General features: G+C 34.7%; 2 protein-coding genes and 1 pseudogene across 3 annotated transcripts; 2 read left to right on the forward strand and 1 right to left on the reverse strand.

Moving 5' to 3' along the window:
• Positions 1-1445: 1445 nt before the first annotated feature.
• Positions 1446-10890, forward strand: pyroxd1 (pyridine nucleotide-disulphide oxidoreductase domain 1). Its single transcript, XM_077234015.1, has 12 exons — positions 1446-1749; positions 1831-1911; positions 4425-4544; positions 4620-4748; positions 5042-5115; positions 5387-5556; positions 6791-6876; positions 6983-7085; positions 7176-7288; positions 8071-8193; positions 8374-8511; positions 9662-10890. Exons 1-12 carry the CDS (start codon positions 1678-1680, stop codon positions 9908-9910), a joined length of 1458 nt encoding a protein of 485 aa, XP_077090130.1. The 5' UTR covers positions 1446-1677; the 3' UTR covers positions 9911-10890.
• parp11 (poly(ADP-ribose) polymerase family member 11) lies at positions 10702-13980 on the reverse strand. The gene is made up of 7 exons (XM_077234019.1): positions 13708-13980; positions 13519-13633; positions 12430-12505; positions 12099-12171; positions 11856-11992; positions 11494-11651; positions 10702-11408 (listed from the first exon to the last, which is right to left on the reverse strand). Exons 1-7 carry the CDS (start codon positions 13822-13824, stop codon positions 11155-11157), a joined length of 930 nt encoding a protein of 309 aa, XP_077090134.1. The 5' UTR covers positions 13825-13980; the 3' UTR covers positions 10702-11154.
• A 782-nt stretch (positions 13981-14762) lies between these two features.
• On the forward strand, positions 14763-18045 carry LOC143741426 (E3 ubiquitin-protein ligase TRIM47-like; annotated as a pseudogene). Its single transcript, XR_013205033.1, has 4 exons — positions 14763-14836; positions 14994-15380; positions 16103-16198; positions 16277-18045. The product of XR_013205033.1 is annotated as an E3 ubiquitin-protein ligase TRIM47-like (transcript).
• Positions 18046-20921: the final 2876 nt, after the last annotated feature.

Below are 20921 nucleotides of genomic sequence, written 5' to 3' on the forward strand. Positions count from 1 at the left end.
GGGCTCTCGGAGCGCTGTAAATTTAGTTTTCCTTGCCATTGTTCAATAGAGTCAGCAGTCTATAAAAATATATCAACACCACGATTAGTTTTAACAGTATGTATAGCTAACCATTGCATATCGACATTTATTCATTCAAAATCACCTACGTGCATTATAGCTGCATATTTATATTTTTTATATTTATAGAACGCTTTGACGCGATACCACAGCGCATGATCCCTAAGGGAATATCTGTCAATTCCTCCAAGTTGTTAAAACATATCATTTGGATTTATTCAAAATCCAAAGCTTGATTGTATTTGATAGACTGACTTAATACAGGTGGCTTTTTTCCAATACCCTTCATGTATTTACAGTAAACAATTATTTTTTAGGAGATTTCTGTAAAAGTTTTTTTTTCTTTTATCATGTTTCAACGGTTGTAGTTCCTATTAACCAGACTGACTTACAACAGGTGAAATTGTGGAAATAGCTCCCTGAATGCACAGTACAATATTTTTTTATATATATATATAAACATTATGGCTACTGTAAATCAAAAAAAAAAAATTAAATGTCACAAAGCGTGTGGTTCCTATAGTGACCAGACTGACTTATTACAGGTAGAATTGTGCCATTACTTTCCTGTAATTCTGCAATTCGCCAAATGGTTTTTATTTTTATTTATCAAATTATATTATAATAAATTATACGTGTAACCACTTGGTGGAATTGGCAGACGTTCCCTTAGGGATCATGCGCTGTGGTAGCGCGTCCAACCATTCTCGTGTATAAATACGCAGATATAATTCATGTAGGTTATTTTGAAGTAATATTTTATATCGATATACAATGGTTACACTTAAAACTAATTGTGGTATTGATATATTAGACTGCTGACTGACTCTATTGAACAATGGCTAGGAAAACTAACTTTACAACGCTCCGAGAGACCACTAGTGGTCGGGAGCATTTCCGTTGGGTCGCGGCTTTATTTCGTTGTGTTGTAGATTTTCCGTTGTGTTGTAGATTTTTTTACAGTCTATGGTTGTGGCTCATTTCCGTTGTGTTGTGGATTCATTTCGTTGTGTTATGGATTCATTTCGTTGTGTTGTGGCTTAATTCCGTTGTGTTGTGAACTCATGTTTGCTTTTTAAATGTCGTTGTGTTGTGCACTACTGGGCCACCGTAATATATAGTTTTAAGAAACATGTAGCTACCTTCTTTAAGTAGTGGACCTTTTTCGTTTTTATATGTGTATATTTTTAAATGTAGGCTATATTTTTTTATTTAAACTAGGCTACAAGGGCACATTCAATACAACTGAACACATGTCTTTATTATTCCACAAGGGTTATCTTTATCATATCAATAAGTGTGCGTGAACAGCGGGGATGAAAAACACTACAGTAGGCTACGTAGTAGGTAGGCTCGTATATCGTAGCGCATACAGTTTGACCCTCGACGCTTTCTGTAGTCAGCTGAAAGAAGGTAAACACGGAAGTCCATTCTGTCTAAAAGCAGTCGGAAAGAGATTGCTCTTCATACGTTTCTTTTTAAGTCATTAATATGATTCTAGCTGAGCCATAGACCACAAGATATCGAGAAGCAGTCAAGAACCGAGCAGCTCAGTAGTGGTTTCGTTCAGCCTGATATAAGTTTGTAATTCGAGCTCCGGACATGTGCTGAAGTTCAATGGCTTCAGATAAACAAGTCGCATTTGTCATCGTAGGTGGAGGAATCGCAGGTGTAACTTGTGTAGAACAGGTATGACCACATTAAAAAACGACAACTGATGATCTAATGGCTGATCTATTTTATAATTTTGTAATCTCATAACTTTTGCAGATCGCATCGCAATTCCCATCAGATGAAGTTTACCTTCTGACAGCCTCTCCTTTAGTGAAGACTGTTATAAATTTCAAACAGGTTTGATATTTCACATTGACATTTTGTGTCATTTTCTATTAGCTCTTTGTGAAACACTATAATGAAACTTCTAAATGTTGTACTGAAAAAAAAACAAAAAAAAAACAAACTGCTTGTTACTATTAACACATATTACTCACAAATTGCAGGTGATGAATCTAATGCAAATGTGTTTATATATTCCTAAACGAGAAAACTTTTATGGAAATAATAAAGCTTACTTTGAAAGAATATACTTATTATTGATATATTCAAATCATTGTCACTTGTGAAAAGGACACTTTAGCATACTTTTTTTTAAAGAGTACTTATTTTTGGAAATAATATTCTTCAGTGGCGGTTCTAGACCATTTCAACTGGGGGGGCCAAGCTGGGGCCAGTTGTACTGTTAGAGGGGCCAGTTACATATAGACCTTATTGTTGTCATATCATTTTCTGCACTGCACTGCAGGCATTAACAGGCAAAATACCATGTTTATAATCATTCAACAATGTATTTGCATTTCCTTTATATTTTTACATTTGCAATACATATTCAGTATTAGTCACAGTAACTGCAATTGACATGATGTCCTTTTTTCTCTTTATTTTGGTGAGAACTATAGAGCAAAAGCAATGGGGACCAAGAAGCTTATTAATTAATTTACTGGAAATAACTGACTTGCTAGGTAACTGTCTAACCGTTTACAGGGTTCCTGCACACTTTTTAAAGTGAAATTTAAGGCTTTTTAAGACCTGAAGAAATCAAAACTCATACCGTACATTAGGGGTGTGGAATATTGACAAAAATATATCTCAATATTTTCAATGTTTTGTTGATAATTAGATGATATTTTACTGATTGTGTTTTTGTGCTGGTGACATGGCTGGTTTAGGCCTGTTGTTAACAGCAGACTCACAAAGATATTCATATTTTTTAATATTCTATGCAGTGGTCAGTTAACAGCAGGGACCGAAATTAATTTTTTAATTAATTTTTAATTAATTTAATTTGCCACCTTAAATTGATTTCCAGGGGCATTTTCACCTATATATGGACATTCTTTCTAAACTTATTTAGAGTTATGAATCACCTTTTATGTCAAACACTAACATTCAAATTATTCAGTAATTATACTTATTTATACAATAATACTTAATTATACAATAATTATACAGTACCACTGTTACCAGTCAAATTAATTAATTCAATCAAAATCCATGTTTGCAGTGCAGAGGTGACACAGAAGCGTCATTAATATATTTACAATCCATTTACAATTGCATAAATAAGGCTATGAGATTTTTTTTTTAAATCGATATTTAAACATGAAATGATTTCTAATTTTAACGTTTTAATTAAAGGGTACTTTAAATATGAAACTAAAAACGCCAGTAGGCGGCGGAAAGTCACAGAAGTGAGTTGAGGGAGTCATTCATTCAACCGATTTGTTCAAACGGCTGATTCATTCGGAAAGGAGCAAGTGATTCCTTCAAAAGCGCAGATTTCAATAAATCATATCGCTGTCTGTTGAAAGACTCTGCTACAGTTTCGTTTTGAAATTGTAGTCGGCGAAATAAAGGGAAAACAAACAATATTGACAATATTGTGTCTGAAAAGTAACTCATGTTAACTTATTGTTAATTTAACTGTTGTATAACATCAATATCACAGTTGCAATTGTGCACGGGAAAACGGCACTCTTGCTGATTTGATATTCTAATATGAACATAATATGATATAGCCTAAATATAAGACATAAACTAATTTGGGGGCATATAGCCTACCTATGAAGCACACACAGCAGTGAAAGAATGATAGACAAATGCGATGTCAGCTCACAGTGCCTCGTACATAGTTAAAACAATAATTGCAATATTTTAATAGACAATACACATCGCACACCCCATACGCACATAAAGAATGAACTTGCAACTGACCAGCTTTCTCCTCTCCTCTCTCACGTGCAGGAGACAGACGTTATTCTGCCGCGATTCCCGCGAATGTGATGCGAATTGTCACGTGAACAAGCAAATCCACAAAGATAGAATAATAAAAAATAATATGCATACAACGATAAAAAAGATAGCAAAAAACAGTTTTGTAAAAATTATTTAACACTCCACATTTAGGGGGGCCACAATGGGGGCCAAGCTTGTTGTCACAGGGGCACGGGCCCCCCTGGCCCCCCCTCTAGAACCGCCACTGATATTCTTTAAAAGGGTATGCATAAATTCAAACTGAATGTAATGTTTTCAGACACTTAATTGCATGTTATTGACAATTACAGTATATTAAATGCAGTTAGTTGAACTTAAGAGTGCTTTTTTCACCAATTTCAGTACTTAAAGTACATGTTCATGTCATTTCATAATTATTTCTGTTGTTTTTGAAATGGTTAAAGTGTACTGACAAATGTACTTCAAGCATTTATGTTCAACTAAAATATACTTTAATGTAATTTATCCCTAAACCAATAATATTTATATTGATTAAAAAAAAAATTATCCGTCAACTACCTTTCTCCATGTAGGTGTCGAAGACCTTGGAAGAATTTGATATCGAGGAACAGCCATCTAGTGTTTTAGAAGAAAAGTATCCCAATCTGAAAGTCATACAATCTGCAGTAAAACTCCTGCGAGCTAAGGAACATGTATGTTAAAACACACACCTTTTGTCTTTTTCTATATTCAACTCTTAATATTAATCCCTCTCTCAATTTCTGCAGCTTTTACAAGCAGAGAATGGCCAGACGTTCCATTATAAAAAGTTGTGTCTCTGCAGTGGAGGCAGACCCAAGCTTCTTGTCCAAGACAAAACTCATGTGCTGGGCATACGAGACACAGACAGTGCTCAGGTACACTGGAGCTCATTAATAATGATTATACATTATATGGACAAATGTTTTGGGACACACCTCTTAATTACTGATTTCAATCAGACCAACTCCAATTGAATGTCTATGTATTTAGAAGGCGATGTCATTACAGTCTCTTTTTGTGTAATGTTCAGGTGTCGCAATGCTTTTGTCTATATAGAGTATGTATATGAATATAATGCGGGGGTTTCAACAAACATGAGTGTGATGCATAATTATTTAGATGGTTATTTATTTTTTTAAAAAACTGTGCATTGATGCTATTTTCGCAGGATTTTCAAAAGCGCTTATCAAAGGCTAAACGGATAGTTGTCATCGGCAATGGAGGAATCGCATTAGAATTGGTGTAAGTGTCTGTATCAACCCTAAAACTTATTAACAATAAATAATCTACACAGCAAAAACACAAAAAAACACACTAACAGTACTTTTATCCAAAGGCTTCTGATTAAATGCTTGAAATAGTTTATATTTTGATGATTTTTCTATGGATATTGTGGAAAATAGTAACAATCAAAGGATGATTAGGTGTGTCCAAACTTTTGTTTGGAAGTCTAGGTCCAAGTAGAGATTTATCGAGAAGAACCTTCTATAATACCTGCTGTCTGTTGCTGTAGGTATGAAGTAGAGGGTTGTGAGGTGATCTGGGCTATAAAGGATAAAGCCATAGGAAACACATTCTTTGATGCAGGAGCTGCTCAGTTTTTCATTCCCTCGCTGGAGGCTGAAAAGAAAGACAGGTCATTGCCATGCAAGAGGTCACGCTACACTACTGACAAGACCGGAGGTATGAATTCACCTTACACACTGCTTTACATTCTCACACACAATGTGCACTGCTGCCCTCTTCTACCAGTTTTGATGGAACGCAAGGAAAGGGGGAAAAGGGAAAAGCCAGTTTTCTGACTAATAAAATATACATTGATAAAGTTTCACTTTAATAATTAATACAATTTAATGAAATGTGCACTTAAAGTTAATCTTTAAAAAAACACAAACCGATAATTGCATTCAATCACACTGTTATCAACTCAGATCTCAAAATCAATGTTATATTCTGTTATACTATAATTAACGCACTGTAAATTAAAACGTTTCACTAAAATTCACAGATTTTGGTGTTGTTTTATCGAATTTTTTTTTAGGGTACGTTTACACAACAACAATGTATTTTTGAAAAGGCGACAAGTTGTCAAAACGATCCCCGTTCGAATGGGTCAGTGAAAACGACTAAACATGCTGTAATATTCATGCCAGTCCAGTAGTTGGCGATGTCACTTTGTAAAAAAAACACAACATGCCTGTAGACTGAACACGTAATACGCATGTGCCACCATTTTCACAAATTCACTTTTTTTGTAGTTTACATGGAGGCGATAGAGGTATCGTTTTGAAAAACTTGCACTTTGAAACACGTTCTCAAAAGTTTGATTTCAGGCCCCCAAAACGCTGTTGTCGTGTAAATTAACTGCCAAAACGCATTAAAAGTTTTCCCTTCCATTTTTTGTTGTTGTTGAAAACGGTGTCGTATAAATGGCCCCTTAGACAAAAATACTATGACATTATATTAATTAGCTGAATGGTTTTGTCAGTGCATCCCTAATAAATAGCATATCATACATGCCATATAAAGCAAGGTATATTTTTAAGGGTAAATTTAGGTGAGTTGAGCTACTTTTGTCAATTCAATGACAAGTTTTACTTAGATGCCATTTCATGCTCAGACTATATAAAAACATATAGTTAGTCTGAGCATGAAATGGCATCTAAGTACACACTGTATAATTTATACAGTGTGTACTGTACACTACCAGTTAGTCAAAAGTCACATACTCATTATATGCGGCTATTTTGCACATTTTATAATAATAATATTAAATAATTATAAAACATTATTCTGTTCTTGCATCTACTTTCAATAAAGAAACATAATTTTTCTTCAAAACCCACAGTATTTTCAGTAATTCCCAGCCAATTTAAAGGCCATGAAAATATGAATTGCGCATGTCTATGTTTCATAGCAGGCCACAGTGTGGCTTCTGGAGAGCTTGGCAGTGCTTTGGGCCCAGATTGGCATGAAGGGATTGAATTAAGAGGAGCAGGGCAGGTTTGAATACATTTTTGCATTTGTACATTAGCCATCTTAAAATTGTGAAGATAATCTTTTGTCACTTAATTCTCATTCTATTTTCTTTTTCTTTTTCATCTCTCAGAGTTCCAGTGGAGTCCATATAGAATATGAGTGTGAGGTTGATGAGATCTTTACCCAACAGGAGTTTTTGCAGTCCAAACTCAGCACAAAGAAATCTGAATTAGGTTTTTCTATATAAAATCATTCAGTTAAACAAAAATTATCCTTCAGTGTTTTACAGCTAAAATATACATTTTTTTTTTTACTTTCCATAGGGATGTGGCCAGCTTATGTCCAGTTAAACAATGGGAAGGTTTATGGCTGTGATTTCGTTGTCAGCGCAACAGGTGTCGTGCCGAACAATGAACCTTTTCTCCATGGCAACAATGTAAAATAAATATGCATCTGAATTGACACATTTATTTAACTATTCAATTTAAATATGTATATATTTTAAAGTTATCATATAAATAGTATTATTTTTTTTATTTAAAAGTAAATAGTATTGTCTAATTATCTACCTAAGTATTGGATTTAATTTATTACACCACAATATTTTCAGTCATTTAAATTTAGATTTTATCATTATTTTTACTATTATTATTAACATGAAGTGTGCGATATAGTAGTAATAATCAGTATGTGTCTATATATATATATATATATATATATATATATATATATATTCGATTTTATTGAAATTAAATCGAAATATGTTTGAAAATTGAAATTTGAGATTTCAAAAATTAAAAGCTATTATATGTATATTAGATTTTAGGATGTGACTGACTGATAGGGAACTAAAGTATAATGAATGTATATAAAATATAATATAATGCCTGTTCCCTCCTTCAGGGAACGGGGGTTACATTACATTAGTAACCTAGAATTTAATCTTTAAAAACACTATTAATTACATTGTTTTATGTGTTTTATTTTCCATTTATTTTGACAAAATACTATAGAATTTGAATTATTGGCTTGGTGTTGTCAGTGTATCCCTAATAAAAAAGCATATCATACATGCCATGCAAAGCAATGTATATATATATATTTTTTTTTTTTACTTTTGTAGGGTACATTTTGGCAAATTGAACTACTTGTCTCAATTAAATGTATAGCAAGTGGCCCATTTTACCAGAATTCAATCTTTATTATATCCCATTCTAGTTTGATCTTGCAGAAGATCATGGTCTGAGAGTGGATGATCACATGCGGACGTCCGAACAGGATGTGTATGCGGCTGGTGATGTGTGCACTGCTGGCTGGAAGCCCAGCGCTCTCTGGCAACAGGTACAACTGCGCCTCAGTTACTGTATTTGTGCATTTCATCCCATACTTCTGTGATATGAGAACACGCACTATACCTGATACTTGTTATAGACACAATGGTTACGATTCTGGGTCAGTGATTCTTTTTTCTGTAATGCACCGAAGATTAACTTCTTAAATCGTCTCTCCTGTTCCGTGAAGATGCGATTGTGGACTCAGGCGCGTCAGATGGGCTGGTACGCGGCGCGGTGTATGGCTGCAGATGTGCTGGAGGAGCCCATAGAGCTGGACTTCTGCTTTGAGCTGTTCACGCACATCACCAAGTTCTTCAACTACAAGGTGAGAACTTCTGTTTCTTCAAAAATATGTTCTTTTCTTGTTGGTAACTCCCTTTTTTTTATTTAATTTTTATTTTTTATATATATCGTCTCATTCTTAGACTAAATGCCTGAACAATCTGAATTTGAGAATTCAAGATTTGAGTTGAGTCCGAAATGGAATGACTGAAGGAATTTACATTAAGATTCAAAGAAATTCAAGCAGAGGAAGCTTTATATGAAAATTAATATCGGAGATGGAAACTCATCAGGAGTGAAAAAGGTGGTAAAGATGAAAGTTTAAAAAACTTCTACTACTGCTGTTGTTTCAGGCCATATTCACACTTGTTTTTTATGGAACCCATTCAAAATAAGTATTTAATAATAATAATTATTGATTTTCTTTTGATTGTATTAAGTTATTAAAATTAAACAAACCAATACAACTTTTGTACTATACAATAAATATAAGTTAATAATACCAATAATAATAATAATTATTATTATTATTATTACTATATTAAAAGGAACAACCGTAAAATTGCAATACTAATATTTATATCTGTCTTAATGTATTTGCTTTCAAATGGTTATTTTTGTGCAAAACCACCGGGAGACATCAAAGCTTCACATTGCATTCCTGAATATGTAGATGACCTACCGGTATTGATTATTATGAAATAGAAATATTTTAGAACATAAATATTTTAAATGTTAAATGTTCATAATATGGCAAATTGGCAATATGACAAAGCTTTAAAGAAATCAATTTATTTTAATCTGAATAACTTCTTTAAGGTGCATGTATAATTGACCTACACTTAATGTATATATTATATAAATAAAAAGATTAAGATATTTAAATCATTGTAAAATATTATTCTGCTGTTTTTTGTAAATCCTGCATATGTTGTCTCATAACATGTTAATGGGTAATTTGCAGTTACATGATTTTTTAAAATAATTTTGTAACAATTAATTAGTTATTATAAAAATAATATTATAATAAATGATGATGCAGTAATTGAATGCTTAATTGAAATTCAAGGGAATTGGATTAGAATTTACCAAGCGTTCTCAATGAATTAATGAATTGCACAAAAGTAGTTTTCAGTTTTGACAATCCATTTAGCAAGCATTTAATGTCTGTTGTTTGTCTGTTTGTTTTTAAGGTGGTTTTGCTTGGGAAGTTTAATGCTCAGGGTTTGGGATTTGACCATGAGCTTCTTGTGCGCTGTACAAAAGGGCAGGAGTATGTTAAGGTGGTTCTGACCGGGGGCCGAATGGTGGGGGCCGTCCTTATCGGAGAGACGGATCTGGAGGAAACCTTCGAAAACCTCATTCTCAACCAAATGGACTTATCCCGATATGGCGAAGAGCTTCTTAATCCTAATATTGACATTGAAGACTACTTTGACTGAATCTTCCTGGTTAGCCAATCACAGAGAGATGAGTAAGTTATATTTTAAAGAACTGTGTGAATTCTGTTCCACTAGCAGCACTAAACAGAATTGCAAAAAATAAAATTGCCTTTGGCAAGCACCACTAATAAGATTTTCAAACACTCCCTCAATCTTTCATCAATCTCAGCCAAGCAGGAAGTCCCGCCACTATATTCTGTTGCCTTTGGACGAGCCAATGCTGTCCTCTGGGCTTGCAAACAAACAGACCGCAATTCCGTTTTCCGCAGAAAATACACGTTGTGGATTTAAAAGAGTAGTTCACCCAAAAGTGAATTTCATTATTTACTTGCCCTTATTGCCCTTGCCCTTATTAGATCCAACTCGCATGCCAAAAAAACCTAGGGTGGATGTCAAGATTTTCACTGAATGATGATTGAAATTTTGGTCAGCTTCTCATTTTGGTCTTACGTACAGCTTTTATTGAGAATAAATTCCGTTCATCACAAAAAAATGGCATCAGAAGATTCATACTGTAGAGGATCATTTGTATCGATAACACATTTATGTCCATTTTAAAGCTTGAAAGCTCTAGTTCCAATTCATTGTATGTGCATGGAAAAGATTGACTGGTACATTGTTCAAAATTTCAGTTTTGCGTTCCACAAAAGTTTAAAGCGAAGTTTGAATCGACTGTGAAAGTGAGTGAGTTATTCGGCTGGATTTAAATTTTTCGGTGAACTTTTCTTTTAAGGAATAAAGAACATTTAGAAGTTAATGCACATTGAGATAGTGTAAGAAAAAACATGATATTGAGGTGCCAAGTAATATTTGTTTATTTGAATCTTGATTTGGAAGTCCTTCATTCTCACATCATGAGGCAAGTAATAATTTAGTAACTGTCCAATTTTTGGGATATGTGTCTCCCAAAATGAACATTTGGTGATCAATTCTGTGATTGGATTGACGATGTGAATAAAATCCTCTTGATTTCATCAAAATCGTGAAGATCTGTGCTCTCTTATTTCTTTATTCGAATGATGAGAACATCCTCGGCCAAGCGTAGCAGGAAAATCACTTCTTGTGAGCTTCTGATGCGTTTACTGTATCTGGATGAAAATAAAACAGTACTTTGTCCTCTAAAATGCAAAAAATCCCAAATATTTCCCCAAAAGATAACTTTATACCTTTATATATACATTCTGGAATCGTACACGCATTTCTCTAATCCTTCAGGATTCATTGTTGCAGTGATACGTTTAACTTCAGCTATATTCAAGCACATACTCGGGATATATCTGATTGGAATCAAAGATAACAAAAATCCTTGGACAGATTGCATCATCTACACAACTATCATGTATGTTTTCATCCTGGTCATCATCAGGTGTGCAATAATCTCGATGGCCTGTTTTGTACTTCCCGACAAGAACACGGGCGATCAGCATTACTTTGGTACTTTGGCTAGTGTTTTCACTATATCTGGTAGCTAAGGATGCGTGTTTTGCAAAGTAGGTTCCTGCAACAAAAATAAAATCAGTTGTTATTATATTAACTTTTTTTAATGTGAAAACAACTAAGAAAATATCTGAACCACTACCCACCTTTCCCTAATATGTGTCCCCTTCTTCTCTTGTCTGAGAGTCTGCAATTGAAATTAAATGTGCAAATAGAGTGCACGTTTTTCGCGCTTGTGCCGTGAAACAGCATTTGCTCTTCAATATCTGATTGTCCTTTTATCCTCATCAACTGGATTTTTTTCCTAAGAATCCAAAAATTCAGGCAATACGTTTTATAAATGTGAATTGATTTTTTCACATGCGAGTAAAACGACAATATAAAAATAATACACATCAGGATTAGTTTTATTCATTTATTTATTTTAATTTAATATTGTTATTTTAGGGTTTTAGGTTTTCATGAGATTCACTAAATGGTCCTAGATGGAGCAAGACATTCTTATTACCTACAAAACAATTCCCAAAGATCCATGTTTTGTATTCTGTTGATGGATACGATGATGGGATCATGCAGTAAGCCGACATCCCTGACAAATCTCTCCATCTTCTGATATTCGCCGCTATCTTTTCTCAGAGAGATTAACTGATTGAGATAAGAGAACATATGCAAAGAGAAAGTCACCACAGTTCCAACCCAAAGACTGTAAAAAAAGAAGAGAATGTGCACTATGATAAGCACTTCTGGTCACCTGATAAGGTTTTTTGGGATCAAAATCCTCCCAGTGTGCTGGTGGAGATTGGGAAATGTCATCACATTTGCATCTGTCACACATAACATACGTCTTATAAGGTTGGCTTCTCTTCGTTTCGTTGAAAGAGAAATGGAATGAATGCACCATGAAGTAGAAGTATTAATTTCACCAAAGTTTCTCTAAATGTCTACAGTATATCTATTGCTTTTTATGATTTCATTCCCAAACTGTTTATTTTTGTCAAATGTGTTGCTTAAAACGTGTGGTTTAAGTGTCCAAATACTTTTTGATGAAAAAAAAAAAAAAAAAGATTAAAAAAATATCTCACCTGAAGCCAATCTCAGTCAGAAATGAGCGTTTAATTTTCCTTGTTTTCCCAGTTCTTAAGTTGGACTGTGTCCTTGCTAAATTGTAATACATATTATTAATAAAAAATAAAACAATGACTGATATTAGTTTAGATATTGATATTCGGCCACATTTATGAGCAGTGTTGGGGACACATTACAAGTAACTCGAGTTACATAATCAGATTACTTTTTTCAAATAACTAGTAAGGTAACTCATTACTTTTAAATTTACAACAAAATATGTTACTTTTTTCAAATAGTCAAATGTTTTCCCCTGACTGACAGCTCTCTTGTCCCCATGCTGAGAAAAATCAGGAGTAAGTGCAGAGGCGTTGTTAAAACATGATTGTTATTGTAGTTCTGGACTAAATGTGAGCATGCATTTACTCATTTCACTTGCACAAAAATAAGATTCAGTATTCCTCAAAATGAATAAAATCAGTGAATTGCAAAATCAGAATACTACGCAAACCTGCAATAATTAATGTTAAATAAAACATGCATGTTTATGCATTTAATCTCACTTTATTGACCAATGTACTTGATTCTGACCTTCATGATTCAGTTAAACCATAAGCAAAAATGACTTTAGATTTTTAGTTTTTATTGGTGAGGTAAGTGTTAAACTTTATTCTAGGGCAGCACAGCTGAAATGTTTATTTGAGCTGCGCACTGTACACACATGAATTTGCATTTTCTTCAGACTTATTTCAATGTTGGTGTGAAAGGGCCTTTACATTTGGCCAAACATATAACTTTTTTGTTATTTAAAAAAAACGAAACAAGCCCAAGTGAGTAATGCTAAAGCAACGCATCACTTAGTAATGCATTTAGTTACTTTTTAAGGGAGTAACACAATATTGTAATGCATTACTTTTCAAAGTAACTTTCCCCAACACTGTTCATGAGGTCTGTCAAGGGTGTATAATACTACATTTGATTTACATTATATGTTGCTACTTCAAAGAGCAGCTAGTATTTCAAAATGTGTTAGTTAAAAATGTCCTAAAGTTATTCCCCCTCGATATGATCCATATATATGGTTATCATCTGTAGAAACTGTTTACCTGCAAAGTTAATCTGTATCTCAACTCCAGCAGCAGTCATGTTTATAACCCCTTGTGGGTTTCTGAGGTAATATCTCTCCAGATCATCACTGAACATAAAGTTTTCTGGGTCATCCTACAACAAACATTTTTAATATATTATGAAGGCAATCAGTTGAAATGGAACATTCTGTATAAATAAGACATTACCTCAACTCTGTGCCATACACCACAATTTGCCTTGTAATACCAGTACCATTGCGTTTCAGATGTGTCCATATATTCCATTTCATCCTCCAGTGACAAACCAGCAAACTCACATAACATTTTAACAGGTAAGATTAACTACAACATGAGAAAATGGTTTCAATTGAAAACTCGGCTATAAACCCATATTTCTAGACTTTAAAAAAACAAACAGAGTAAACTAGTATCAATATACGAGACACATTTTGAAAGACACAAACTAAAAGCAAACGGCGCACCCATGAAAATCTCACATCGTTATTATGCACTTCAGTGACGTGGGAGTAGCAGAGAAATGGAAACTTACTCGTAGGATGTGAACAAACCACACCGGGCGATCATTGTAAACATTGTGTGACCAAAGTCACGTGGAAAGTTGTAAATTAGCAGACATTACGCGTAAACAAGCGCGTCATACCTGGGAGAGTTTATTAAATGCATTTTGGCCGAGGGGCTTGGTGTCGATTTTCTGATGGTATCTCGGCATTTTTCAGTTTATGCTTTGAAACTTTGTAAAAGATCAACTGTTCCAATTCTTGAGACTATTCTGCAAAACATTTGAGAAAAGATAGGCCCACATTAATTAATGCTTTTTTTTATTCGAAATGAATTACAGAGTTTAAAAAAAGTATTATTTTAAAAAACAAGCAAAAATAAATAAACCATGGCTTTAGTAAATCGTAATCATGAGATGACATAAAAAGGGTACATTAAAAAGCTGAACATATTAGATATTGAGCCAAAATTGTGATATAAAAAGAAAAAAATATAACATTAAAAAACTCGAAATTAGAATATATAACAAATGATAATTATGAACTAAAGTCCAAACGTAAAAGTATAGGCTTCCATAGACGTTTAATCACAGGCATAAGTAGAAATTAGTATTTGAGACTTGAGCGCTCTCTATCGGCTGACTGCAGTTCTGCACCCTCACAGTTTCATTTTCTCAAAGACGAAACCAGGAAACTCATCAAATCGCAGAAAGAGATTGCTGAGCTGCTTTACGTCTCTGTAAAATGGCAGAAGCCAGCATTTCCGTGGCTCAGGACCAGTTCAGCTGTTCAGTTTGTATGGATCTACTGAAGGATCAGTGACCATTCCCTGTGGACACAGTTACTGTATGAACTGTATTACAGACTGCTGGAATCAGGAGGATCAGAAGGGAGTTTACAGCTGCCCTCAGTGCAGACAGACCTTCACTCCAAGACCTGTCTTATGTAAAAATGTGGTGTTTGCTGAAATGGTAGAGAACTTGAGGCGTTTGCTGAAATGGTCGAGAAATTGAAGAAGACAAAACTCCATGCAGTTGTTCCTGCTCACTGCTACGCTGGACCTGGAGATGTGGAGTGTGACATTTGCACTGGAACAAAATACAAGCCATCAATTCCTGTTTAGTGTGTCTCAACTCCTACTGTCAAAATCACCTCGAGCAACACGAGCATTTTTTTAAAGGTAAGAAGCACAACTTGATGGATGCCACCAGCAAACTACAGGAGGTGATCTGCCGTAAACATGATAAACTTTTGGATATCTACTGTCGTACTGACCAGCAGTGCATTTGCTATCTGTGTGGAATGGATGCACACAGAAACCATGACACTGTAACAGCTGTAGAAGAGAGGATGGAGAAGCAGGTATGATGAACACACATTCTAATGGAAACATTTATTTTAGTTGTTTTACTCTTTTTTTTATGTATACAATCAATCAATATGTCATTATTTATCAGTGCTTAGCATTGTATATCTTCTGATGGAATTGTATTCATAACAAATGTCCTTGCAAATTGATATTTAATTATACAAATTTAAATTGGATATATTTAAATATGCTTAACTTTGCTACTTTGCTAACTATATACCTTCAATTAACACCGCAGCAAATGTAGTTGCTTTGCCATTTAGCAAACTGTATTTTTAAAATGTATGATTGTTTTAAAACTAAAATCTATCTATCTGTCTGTCTATCTATCTATCCATACAGTACATCCGTCCGTCCGTCTGTCTGTCTATAAAGATAAATAAATAGATAGATAGAGATAAGAATTTGTGGTAAATAAAGACAAAGTAATTTATGATCTAAACCACAATAATGAGTGCGGATTTTATTTTATTATTTTTTTCAATTTTCTTTGTTCGTTGTTCATTGGTTATTCATTCATTTACTCAAGTATTGCTACTGTAATTTTTGAAAATGAAATAGAGAAACCTATTACATAAAAAGTATAGAGTTTGTACTGACTTATAGATCTAAAATTCTTTAGATTCGACTTTTTTTTTATAACCTCAAAATAAATGGAGTATTTTAAAATATTTGCACTATACTATAACTTGCAAATTGCTTTTTTGTCCTGTAGGAACAGCTGAGAAAGACACAGACTGAGTTTAAAAAGAGAATCCAGCAGAAAGAGAAAGATTTTCAGGAGCTGAGAGAGACTGTAAAGTCACACAAGGTGAGTTTTGAGCACATGAGAAGAACAACATCTGTGTTCACTGTTGGACTAATGTCACGACTGTGTGTCGTATAACAGCGCTCTGCACTGGCAGCGGTGGAGGACAGTGAGAAGATCTTTACTGAGCTGATCCGCTCCATTGAGGGAAGATGTTCTGTGTTCACACAGCGAATCAGAGATCAGGAAAAAGCTACAGTGAGTCGAGCTGAACGACTCTTGAGGCGACTGGAGCAAGAGATCGAGGCCCTCAGAGGCTTGACGCTGGAATCAGGACCTCTTTCTCGAAGCCTTCTTCGCAAGAAGAACATTCCTCAAATCCGTTTTCTTGTCCGAAGGATTCGGGTGAGAGTGGTAGAGAAGTGGTACGGCAAGGTTTGGTGGGCAGCGCCGGGGCTTTCAGGGGTGACACAACGTCAGGTGAGAGGTAGTCTCGTGTAGCCAGACCTTCAGACTGACAGCAGAAGGTCTGGACTCTATCGCAGTTTTAATTGGCCAAGAACTGCCCAAAAGGATGTTTAACTGACATGTAACGTAACCAATTACAGTTCGTTTTGTTCCGCGCCATGTTTAGGGGCGTGACATTATAATGTCGATGTCCCTACAATAACAGACCGGCATGCATCTAATAAATGATTAATTCAAGGATCTTGATCAAGTGACTGTGACAATGGAGCCGCAAACTTCACATACTTTTGAAAATCCAGCTTTAGTTGTTCCTGGAAAGCGCTCATTGTCATAGTTGTAAACACAACGGGTTTCTTCTTCAACGAGGGATTTTGGCATCACTGCATTTGTTTCCAGGCGGACAGAAAAAGAACGCGACACACACGTCTCCCGGACATCCTGTAGAATTCAACCAATCAGATCGCGACCTCAAATTCCTGAAGTGTTTCTAGAAAAGTGTGCCATATGCATCAGACGTACAGTCAACGGTCCGAGGGCGTGACGTTTGAGGCTGAGACTAGGTGAGAGTTAGCTGGCCAAAGCCTCTTCAACCCACAGCATCCTCCTATAACCATTCTCTTTTGCCCCTAGAATGGTACTGTATTCCAAAACTGAGAATGGTCTTTTCCACGACTTACACAACTCATTGTGCAAGTCGGGAAAGAAAGGTAAGTCCCGATGTGGAGGCTGTGATCTGTGCTGCAATAAGCGCTCATCCAATTTGCTCTGCTTTTGCTTTTCCTGCCTCTCACGAGGCCAGCTGATATTTAATTTAGCCACAGCCTGAGTCACTAGCTCCACAAGCTCCTCATAGGCGAGGTATTGAAGCAGCGTGTCTTCAATATCCCCCATGCCAACGCTGAGCACATCCACTTCCTCAGAAGCAGACAGCTCGAGCCATGGACGGAAGAAGCTGCTGGGTGGGTTTCCGTGTTGGGATCGAGAGCATCGGAGCTGACCTATGAGGCCTGAGAAAGTGCCAAAGCACTCTTGAGTCCATCTGCGATCCCCAGGACCCGAGAAGCCGACCGGAGCCGTGGGGAGCACGAGCCTGGCAGGCCTCATCGAACACGGCCAGGCGGGAGCGCAGCACTCTGAGCGGCAGCAACTCACAGTGAACAATGTTTCTCCTAACTGGGACAAACAACACCAAATACATAGTTTCACAGTACACATAGCTTTTGCTGAAGCGCAGAAGCTTACTATGTTGTGTGGTGGCGTCCCTTTGTAGCTTCCAAGCATGCTGTCACATGCCACGTCATGCACATGCTTCAGATCCTTTCTCTCGGGTGTTCCCCACATTGTCGTCACATACTCTCGCAAGTTCTCTCGAAAGGGAACAAATTTATTGAAATGGAAGTGTATTGAACCTTCAGATAAAATAAAATAAAAAGTCAAAAAAAGAATGCATGTTTTTGTTGAGTTTCATATTTCATATATCAGGTTTTTATGGCTTATATAGGGCAATACAGGATAATATGGAGCTTATACTCCAGTAGGAAAAAAACTGAGACAAGAAGAGAAACAGTAACAATAACAGTATAGTTAACACTACTTAAAATGCATATAAATATCAGTTTATATGATTTATAAAACTAAAATACGATCAAGGATTATTTACTAATTAATCTCTCATTGAGAAGAGGAATAAAAGTGTAACTCTGTATTGGAGGTAACTATGTGGTAAAAAGTTTAAATTGTATGAATAGATAAGGAATTCAAACCATGTTGTTCTTAACACACATTTAACTCAAGAGGGTCTACTAATCTTTTTACAATACACTGCAAAGAACATCTCCAAAATAGCTTCTCCTCCACCTACCCAACTCTCCTAGCTGTGTTCTTGGACTTTCCATGAAAATCATGTTCAACAAAAATAATTTTGTTTTGTTGTTATTTTATTTTAGCTTATATTGTCTGCTTTTCATTAATTTGTCCATGGCTGCTATACTATGGCGTTTCCTTTGTCTTTTTTATTCAATCAAACATACTGACCTTGAGAGTTTTTCTTGTGAGTGAAGCTGCATCTCAGTGGGTGGTCTCTAGCCACCAGGATGAAAGGCCTGTTTTTTGTTGGTCACTCTCGTTTGAAATGACAGGTTGGCCACGCCCACCACGTTTTCCCGCTACTGCCACCGCCAGTCTGAGAGAACAGCGAGTGAGGATTGCTGTCGCCTATATGTGAATGCACCTTTATTCTGATATTTTTGTTATTATCCCCTGGCACCCTTTTCTTTTTTCTTTTTTCTTTTTTATGTAGTTGCTTTTTTCCCCTTGCTTTTATTTTTATTGTGTGCATAATGTTTAATACTTGTATTTATACAAAATGTATGTTGCTTGACTAAAATAAAAAATGAAAATAAAAAAAGGACGGCTGTCGCCCTTGGCTGCGTTAGACTACCCAGAAGCTGATGTGCGCATTGGGGTGATTTGTGTTTATCTAGCTGGGCTAGACGTAATATTTCTTTCCTTAATGATATATAAATTAAATTGTTCTACATGCACATTTTTTTTTATATATTTTCCCAGCAGAGTTTGTGTTGCTGTTATGTAAGTGCATTTAAACTTTTCATATTTTTTCATATTCATATTTAAAGTTTACATTTTTAGTAACACTTTATAATAATCTTTAGTTATAAGTCATTTATAAGTTATTAGTTACTGATGAACTAATAATTTACAAAACATGACTATGTTCATAGATAATAATTAAAATGTTAACATTTTTTGAATGTTTTGTAAATTCAGTTATGTCATTAATAAATTATTAGTTAATGATGAACTAATCAATAACAAAACATGATATGATTATACATTCAAAATGATTAAGTGCACTTTTATTGTGCTAACATTTTATGAATGTTTTGTTAATTCAATTATAAGTCACTTATAAGCTATCAGTTAATGATGAACTAATCATTTGCAAAACATGACTATATGTTCATAAATTATTAATATGTGGTATGCTAACATTTTAATGTTTTTTTTAAATCAGTTATAAGTCTTTTATAAAGTATTAGTTAATGATTAACTAATCTTTACAAAATATGACTACAGTCAGGAATTATTAAGTTGTATGCTAACTATTTAAAAACGTAAACTGTATCCAAACTAATTACTATGTTATCTTAAATAATTTGTAAATCATGAAGAAAAAAACATCATCAGTAGATGGTTTATAATTATGTTTTTGTGTGATACATTATTTTTTGCTTATAATCATCAATTATTTTACTTATAATCATCAATTATTTGTCAAAATTGTTTTTGTATCATTATCTCAATAAACAATGGTTAATCATGAACAAATTATGAACAAACCCATCTGTAAATGTTCAGTATATAATGTATTGATGTATCGTTAAGTTGTAAGATTGTCTGTTTAAATGCACCATCATGCAGATGTGCTAAAGCAGTATTTTTAAGAAGAGTCATTTATTTGGTTTGAATCGGATAAACTTTTATAAATGCTGTACAGTCAAGGGATTCCAGTGGGTTATGATAAATCCTGCACATGCTTATGTTCTGTGTGGAGGAGTGTGTGAGACCTGCTGATAATATGAACCGGTTTTACCTTCCACTGATGCTCACAACAGGTGCACAGCAGTTGAGGAATCCATGTGTGTCAGAGAAGACCGATATCTATAACCTCACCAGCCATCACCTATGCTGCAATACACACTGCAAAGTATTCAAGACCTGATATAGATGCGGTGTAAATGCATGAAAAAATAATTTACAAAGCTTTCTGCATCCCTTAATCTAAAGTGTAAACTGTTCATCATTTGTAAATGTTTTATACATCATTTGTAGATCTTTATTACCTGTTACAAATGATGCGTATATTTATACAATAACAATTTATAACACTTTCTGCTTCCTTGAATATAAAGTGTAAACTATTTATCACTTGTAAATGTTACACATCATTTGTAGATCTTGCTTACATGCTATGTATTACGTGTAAGTGTATAAAGTGTAAACTATTCATCACAAGTAAACGTGTTTCATATCATTTACAGATATTCCTGTTACACGTTATGTGTGTACGTTGACCTCGTGAGCGTATTAGTATGTTTTGTGTGAGATTTCTTGTGCCGTATTCAACTCATTTTGAGACATTCCAATCACTTTACCCAAGTCTCTACATTAAAATGTTACAAACCATTATGTAACCATTTAATCACTTAGTAATTAAATTAAATTTTGTTTCCCATGGGACAGCTTCTCACCATAACATGAAAATGCACCATAAACTGATAATAAACGTTATTATTTT

The sequence above is a fragment of the Siphateles boraxobius genome, unplaced genomic scaffold (assembly GCF_051911475.1).
Source record: "Siphateles boraxobius isolate OS27281-9 unplaced genomic scaffold, OSU_SipBor_1 19, whole genome shotgun sequence".
Lineage (NCBI taxonomy): Eukaryota > Metazoa > Chordata > Actinopteri > Cypriniformes > Leuciscidae > Siphateles > Siphateles boraxobius.

Excerpts from the sequence above, each read along its gene's own strand:
- pyroxd1 (XM_077234015.1), top strand. The coding sequence starts at position 1,678 with ATGGCTTCAGATAAACAAGTCGCATTTGTCATCGTAGGTGGAGGAATC. Across the intron at positions 1,912-4,424 it reads CTGTTATAAATTTCAAACAG|GTGTCGAAGACCTTGGAAGA; the intron begins GTTTGATATTTC and ends TTCTCCATGTAG. Across the intron at positions 5,116-5,386 it reads GGAATCGCATTAGAATTGGT|GTATGAAGTAGAGGGTTGTG; the intron begins GTAAGTGTCTGT and ends CTGTTGCTGTAG.
- parp11 (XM_077234019.1), bottom strand. The coding sequence starts at position 13,824 with ATGTTATGTGAGTTTGCTGGTTTGTCACTGGAGGATGAAATGGAATAT. Across the intron at positions 11,993-12,098 it reads ATCCCAAAAAACCTTATCAG|TTAATCTCTCTGAGAAAAGA; the intron begins GTGACCAGAAGT and ends TATCTCAATCAG. Across the intron at positions 11,652-11,855 it reads CTTTGGGAATTGTTTTGTAG|GAAAAAAATCCAGTTGATGA; the intron begins GTAATAAGAATG and ends TTGGATTCTTAG.